This window comes from Callospermophilus lateralis, chromosome 9, assembly GCF_048772815.1.
Source record: "Callospermophilus lateralis isolate mCalLat2 chromosome 9, mCalLat2.hap1, whole genome shotgun sequence".
Lineage (NCBI taxonomy): Eukaryota > Metazoa > Chordata > Mammalia > Rodentia > Sciuridae > Callospermophilus > Callospermophilus lateralis.
In genome coordinates this window covers 868,052-875,349 of record NC_135313.1, presented here as the reverse complement: position 1 = coordinate 875,349, position 7,298 = coordinate 868,052, and the positions used below count along the sequence as shown (strand labels likewise).

General features: G+C 64.7%; 1 protein-coding gene across 1 annotated transcript in view; it reads left to right on the top strand.

Moving 5' to 3' along the window:
- Positions 1 to 351: 351 nt before the first annotated feature.
- Crocc2 (ciliary rootlet coiled-coil, rootletin family member 2) overlaps positions 352 to 7,298 on the top strand; it is a 55,252-nt gene continuing 48,305 nt past the window's right edge. The window contains 1 exon segment of the mRNA XM_076866345.2: positions 352 to 417. Coding sequence (XP_076722460.2) covers positions 352 to 417 — 66 coding nt within the window.

Genomic DNA, 7,298 nt, shown 5'->3' with positions numbered 1-7,298 from the left:
GAGTGACCGGGAGGTCTGGGCAGAGGCCAGCCCTCCTGGGTGTTGCTTAGGAGGAGAGCTTCGTGCCAGGTCTCCAGGAAACACTTCCACCAACAGCTTCCCTAATCCCCACGACAACAAAGAGTCGGCTCCTGTTTCCAGGGAAACCCAGCCCGCAGCGTCCTGCTGCCACGCAACACCCATGGCTTGGTTGGTCTGTGGTCTCACCAAGGCTGGGCAGCGGGCTCCGGGCTCAGAGAGCTGGGCACTGCGGGGCGCTGCAGGGCTGTGGAGCCGGGTGCTGTGAGCCCTGGGGAGACCCACAGGGAGCCGGCCCCCGCCTTTCTCCGAGGTCCTGCACTCTGGATAGCCATGAGCTCCTCCTCCAGCGAGCCTGGCCGTGAGCAGTCCCCCCTGGGGCTGGACGCTGTGATCCAGGTCAGTGAGACCAGGTCCCCACGGGGTGGGACCCTGGACAGACGGGGGCAGCTGGGCCTCCCTGACTCCCAGGGACGCTTTCCACGTGCTCAGGGGTCAGCAGACATGCGCAGGGCGCTCTCTCTCTCTCTCTCTCTCTCTCTCTCTCTCTCTCTCACACACACACACACACACACACACACACACACACACACGGACCAGGGACATGCTGGGTACACTCAGAGGAGGAGACGGCCCAGCGGCCAGCACTCCCTGCTCCTGGCTTCAGGAGCTCGGGTCAGCCCCTGAGCCTCGGGCCTGCAGTCTGCACGCTGCAGCCGGAGGACGGAGGCCCTGCTGACCTTCGGGCAGTCTGCTTCACTGTGGCCAAGGGCAGGGGCCAGGCAGCTTTCCTTGGAGGGTGTTGCGTCTTTCTCAGGGGTCCCCAGTATCTAATCTGCCACCTCCAGGAGCTCTCTTTCTGTTGGTCTTCAAGGCCGGAATCACTCCCCACGTCCCTCTCCCCCACTCCTGCGTGGAGAGCCACCACTGCCCGCTTCTGCATCCCTCCCCCAGCCTCACACACCCAGCCTCCACGACGCTGCCTCCACCTGTCTGGTGACCAAGGCCAGCAGTCCCTTGCCCCTGGGGCTCCAGTGCCCCTGAGGTGGGCCAGCTGACTCAGAGTCCTCCGACCCCGAGGGCCACCCTGCCGGGCCGACTGCCCTCAATACGCAGCACAAGTCCCTGCAAAGATGATCGCACACAGGTGGTGCCAGGTGGCTGATGACACGGTGGCGTCACGGTGCCCACAAACACTCACACAGAGGAGCCCACACAGGGCAGAACGCAGCCCTGCAGAATGTCTGAGTCAGGTGACACAGAGAACCAGAAGAGTGCCCTGGGTGGGACTCGCAACTGGAGGCCACGCTGTCCAGCTCCATGGGGCCCCGGGGGGAGGCCACGCTGTCCAGCTCCATGGGGCCCCGGGGGGAGGCCACGCTGTCCAGCTCCATGGGGCCCCGGGGGGAGGCCACGCTGTCCAGCTCCATGGGTCCCCGGGGGGAGGCCACGCTGTCCAGCTCCATGGGTCCCCGGGGGGAGGCCACGCTGTCCAGCTCCATGGAGCCTCAGGGTAATGAGGATGAAGAGAGGTGGCCAGCCAGGTCAGTCCTTCAGCTCCTGTGTGGGCTTCACTGTCCCTCTGGGAGCTGGGGAAACTGAGGCTGGAGGCCTGCCATGGCCAACTGGTTTGAGGGAGAAATCCAGGTCGATGCCCGATGACCTGGGTCATAGTCCTTGGCCATGGGGCAGGGGGTGCTTCTGTCTGCCCACTGTGCCTGGCAGCAGCCGTCTGGAGCCAGACAGAGCCTGGTGGCGTCTGCTCTGCCCGCCGCCCCGCCAGCACCTGGCGTTTGCACTATGGAGATTGAGATCTGGAAGCAATTACCCCAGGTGAGCAGGCAGCAGGCGGGCGCCACCAGATGCCCAGATAGGCCCAGGCGGACGGGTCGGCAGGGCCACAGCCCTCAGCCCTGCAGCTGCCTGGGGAAGGGCCCCTCCCAGGGAAGGACTGGACCCTGAGAGGCACCCTCTTCACTTCTGCTCAGTCATTTATTGGTCCCTTTACTCTACTTCTGCCTTCAGTTTTATTACGTGTTTATTCTTCCTTTTAATTTCTTGTGTTTGGAGCTCACCTGAGTCTCAGGTGTGTGCCTGGCGGTGGGTCTGCAGCCTTGCTTCCCTTCATCGCGCTATCAGCGATGGTATTCGTGTGGCGTGAACTGCCCACTGTTCAGCGAGTCTGTGGCACTCAGGACCCTCATGTGACTCAGGGACCCCACACGACCCACCCCAGCACGTTCCTCTCCCCTCCTGGCCCGTGCCCACCACCCCATCTCCAGGGCTGACCGCTCTTGGCTCGTGTGAGTGGGCGTCCATGCTCTTGTCTCTCTGACTGGCCTGTCCACTGAGCGGTGTCCTGTGCTGCACCTCAGCCTCGGTCAGAATCTCCTTTTTGAGGTGAATCACACTCCACGGCGTAGGTGGGCCACACTCTGCACTGTCCTTCTGTCAGTGGTCCTGGGCTGCACCCACCTGCCGGTGACTTGAACAGTGACCCCGTCCACAGGGTGTGCCCAGCTATCAGCCTCTGGTTTTGTCTGGGGACTCACACCTGAAGGGACATTGCTGGGTCACATGGTGACTCTGGGTGCACTGGTGAGGGGCCGCCACTCTGCTTGGTTGCAGCTCCAAGGGTCACCTGCTACCCGTGTGTCCTCTGAGTGAGGCTCACTGTGGGAACTGGCTCTGCCCACACCACCCCTGACGCCAGATGTGTGGATTCTGACCTCCAGCTCTGCATACCCCCGGGAGTCCTCCGAGTCAGTCGCCACCCTACCCAGCGCTGGCACTGCCCCACAGGCAAGGACGCAACCCCACACAACTGCCCCTCTTCAAATGCCACTCCCAAGACTAGCTGCCCCTGACCTCCAACTGGCCACACTCCGCCCTCAGCTCCCAGAATCCAGGGTGCTTCACTTGCTTCCTTCTGAGTTACCTAAGGACAGTCTCAGGCCCTGGAGCAGATGCCCAGGGCCAGGTGTCTGGGAGGGGAGCCAGCTTGCCCCTAGGGTCGCCCTCAGGCCCAGAGACCCTCCCACCTACTTGCTAGTGTTCTCAGGAGTTCCATGGATTAGCTGACTGGCCCCTGGTGACCGGCTCAGGCGCAGCTCCCCAGAGGCCTTGGTGCTTGGGCTGAATGCTCCACCACCCTAGTCCTGCCCTGGTCATTCTGCCAACCAGCCCCACTCTGGGGGTCTCTACCCCCCATACAGAAGACTACCACTCAGCTCAGGAGACTCCAAGGGTAATTGTCCTGGGGCAGGTGTCCTGGTCCACCAGGATGGGAGCTGTGAATGGTCAGGAGAGGCCCGGCCAGGGGCCAATCTCCAAGCCCCTGCACTCACAGTGCCCCAGGGAAGGGCCTGCCGCCCATCTCTAGGTCTCCTGGACACAGTGGTGGTGGGCTAAGCAGGCCAGCCACAACCTTCCCCTCGGGACATTGCCCTGTCCCCCACAGTCCTCCATGAACGCCCACGGCCTTCGAAGTTGCTCCAGCTCTCTCCCCTTCAGGCCACCGCTCTCTCTGCTCCCTCCTCCCCAGGAGTCCCCTGTGCGCCTGGACTAGGCCCTCTGGCTGTGGGGCTCTCATGACCTGGCCCTCCCGAGCCTGTGTGTCAGGGCCCAGAGAAGCAAGCCGCAGCCTCGCCCCCTGCACATTCCTGGCCAGGAGTCATTTTGCACTTCGTGATTCATACCTTCGGCCATTTGGGCCTTGAATGAGGCTGGGCCTGTTGGCATGCCCAGCGCTGAGCAGGCGCAGGGGCCCAGGGGAGCACCGCCCCTCCACCTGCCACACCTGCTTCAAGCCCAGCCCCCTAGGCCTTAGGAGGCCCCTGGGTTTGCTGTGAGAGGAGGGAGGACACCCACAGGAAGCCCGCTCCTGCCCGAGCAGGGTTAGGAGAGCCAGAGCCCAGCCTCCCCACGCAGGACACCTCTTTTCTAAGAAAGCAGAGTGCCTCCTGCCTGGGCACGCTGCAGAGGGCCACCCTGGGCAGGGACAGCAGCGGGCCTCCAGCAGGCTCTTGGTGGGCCAGAGCCACAACTGTGGTGCCCAGGGCAGGAGAGCAGCAGTCCAGCTGTCCGTCCACGCACCACCACGGGCATGTGGGAGCCTAGGAGCGGAGCCCCGCCTTACCCAGGCACTTTTGAGCAGGGGACCTCAAGCACATCCTAGCCTCACTGCTTCCCTTTCCACCCAGGAGGAAGGAGCCTTTGGCTCAGGTCAAGATCAGGGGTGTGAAGTGTCTGCCGGTGGGAAATATCAAAACCTGGACTCACCTCCCTGCCCCATGCATGGTCACCAGTGTCACTGTCCTCAGGCAGCCTAGCCCACCCAGCCTGGACTCCCAGGAGCCCCAGGGGCAGCCCTCCTGCAGTGCCCCAAGCAGCCACACAGGGGCGCTGTTGGAGCTTGGTGGCCCAGCAGCAGTGCCACCCTCCAGGCAGCGGGGCCAGGGACAGCCCCCTGCGCTCCACCCTCTGCTCTGCCATCCCAGTCCTGCTCCTGCAGCTGGAGGGTGGGGCCAGAGTTGGTGTCCTGGTTGTGTTGGGGCTGCCCACTGGACAGCCCTTTTCCCTCAGTGATCTTCACAGGGTTTGGTGCCTGGCTCGCTGTTGCTGTCGCCCCGGGGTGTCCACCACCCCAGGGGTGTCCCTCCTTCAGAGCCCAGGCAGGGGTTCTAAGCACAAGGCTGTCTGCCTGCCCCTGCCCCTGCCCCTGCCCCTGCGGCGCTGGAGGCTCACTGTATGCTTGACAGGTTCTGCTGTACCGGGGCCTCCACAGGGCTTCCTCTGTGCCCGGCACCCCGGCCACGGGAAGACCTTGTGGGTCCTCAGAGGAGCAGCCTGTGCTTCTGGGACTGTGACAGCTGCCCAGAGGGGTCGTCCCGTGGGTAGTGGGGCTTCGTGTGCACTGACTTTGCAGCGCCCTGGGCTCCACTGGGGAGCAGCGGCCAGCCCAGCTCTCTCTGCCCCAAATCACCTGCACCTCCAATCACTGCCCACCACCCCCAGGGTCCAGGTTCTCTCCCCAGCACACCTGGGATGAAAGGTGCTGGGCCCACCTGCAGGACAGCCTGTGCACACCAACCCCCGCTGAGCCCCACCCCTGGGGAGCGACTGGGCTCTGCCCCAGTGAGGGGCACTGGGGGCTGTGACCCTGACCCGCTCAGACCTGCCTGAGGGCCCACCCTGCCACTGGGCAGGAGCACACTGGACTGGCTTCCTCCTGCCCCACCCGCTCCTGACTCAGGCAGCTGCCAAGCAGGAAGGGACAGGGACGTGGCAGGGGTGTCGAGCGCTGTGAGGGGGCCGGTGCCCCTTGGGGTCTGGGCTTCGGTGGATTTTCTGGGCCTTGTGTCTGAATCCCCTTCTGGGGCTCTGGCCCCTCCCCTGGCAGTCTGGAAGGACCATCTGGAAAAGTCAGGCCTGGGGTGCAGGGTGGGGGGGGGTGGGGAGAGCGTGTGCCCCCCCGACCAGGCCAAGTGCACCTCCCTGCGGGGCAGGTCCTTGTGCATGGAGCGTGGCCAGAGGGGGTACAGCCTCCTCCCTTGGCCCCTGTTGGGGGCTCCGGGCCCCTTCTGGCCAGTCTCTCCACTGACAGCACAGTCCACCTCTGCACCCACCTTTCAGCCATCTCCAGCCAAGACCCAGGACAGGGAGGGGATTGGGGGAAGAGGCCTCCGCAAACCCCGGAGCCCAAGCCCAGCCCCCCGCCCCCAGGAAAGTGCAGCCGAGCAGAGGGGCCTGGGGCCGCAGCAGGACTGGGGTGGGAACATCTCTTGCCTGAGATGGGAGCAGCGCCCTCCTCTGGGGGGCAGCCTCTGCCAGTCTCCTTCCTGCTGGGTCCCTGTCCACAGAGCTGCAGCCGGGGGCTTTGGGGCCCAAGAGGACCTGGATTATCCCCCCCAAGTTTAACAGCTGGGACATAAGGTTCAGGAGGGTGGGGACACATTGCAAGGCCACCGTGTACACTGTCACCGGCTACAGTTCCCTCAGAAGGGCCTGCAGCCCTGACCCCCGCAGGAGAAGAGGGTCCCCTCCACACAGCCTGAGGGAGAGGGGGACAGTCATGGCCTGCTGGCTGTCCCCACTGGGTCTCACACAGACCCTCAGGGCCAGGATCTGTTGTAGGCCGTTGGTGGGTCTGTGACCTCTCTGAGGTCTCTAGTGCTGGCTAAGCCCCGGAGTGCGCCAGATGCAGGATGAGCAGGACCCGGTCAGCTGTGACCAGGGTCCTCTGGGAACCTGAAGTCCTGTCCTGGAGCCCCCTCTGACTCCCCGGATCGCCCCTCCGGCCAGGAAGGGCTGGGAGTTGGGGCCACGATCCACCAGGGGCTGCAGGCCGCAGGTTCAGCGCAGAGGAGCCCAGGGGTGGAGTGCAGACCGAAGCTGGTGGGCGCAGCCCCGTGACCTGCCAGAGCGCCCACCAGCTTCGGACTGCCGTCTGGGCGGGGGGGCAGCTGGGGACCCGCCCCGTGCCCTCCCGCTGTATCTGGGCCGCGGCCTCACAGGCACCCGGCCACAGCTGGAACCCATTACGCCCCCAGCGCCTCCCGGGACAGCTCTGCTAGTAAGCGACCCTCTGTAAACGCTAGGAATGAGTCAAGTCTGAGCTGTGCTGCGCTTTCCCGTTAGCGGGTGGCGCCACGGATGCCCCGGGGACGGCAGGGGCGGGCGCGGGAGGGAGGTGGAGCCGGCTGGACGATGATCCTGGGTCTGCAGTACTGTGCGCGGGGCCTGTTTCCCCTGCACAAAGTTGGAGGCCAGGGTCCAACGGCTGAGCCCCACCCACCCCCTTTTCCTCTCAGGAGGACAGGAGCGGGCTCCCAGCCTAGACACCTGGGGCCTTGCTCGGCCCAGGAGAGGTGGCAGGCTCCACCGGCCCTTGGCCCATCCTGGAGCCTGGCTGGGGCCTCCTCTGTGAGAATGTGCAGGGCCATGCCCAAGACCTCCCAGGGACTGAGACCTAATCCCTGGGGAAAAGGAAGTATGGGGTGCAGCTGAAGGGCCGGTCAACCAACCCTGGGCTGACACCCACTTGGCATTTGCCAGGTAACTGCCCTTCACAGGGCTGCTGGGGATCAGGATGGGGCCTATCCAGGAGCCATGCAGAGCCTGGGTCTGGGGTGACTGCTAGCAGTCTGTGGTCAGTCCAGGAGAGAGGCCAGTGTGTTCAGGGGTCCAGAGGGAGGAGGCCGTATCTGAGGGAGAAGCATCCCACTCTTGCTTCCAGAGTTGGGCACAGTGGGAGGACCCTCTGGCCCTGCTGGCCTGCG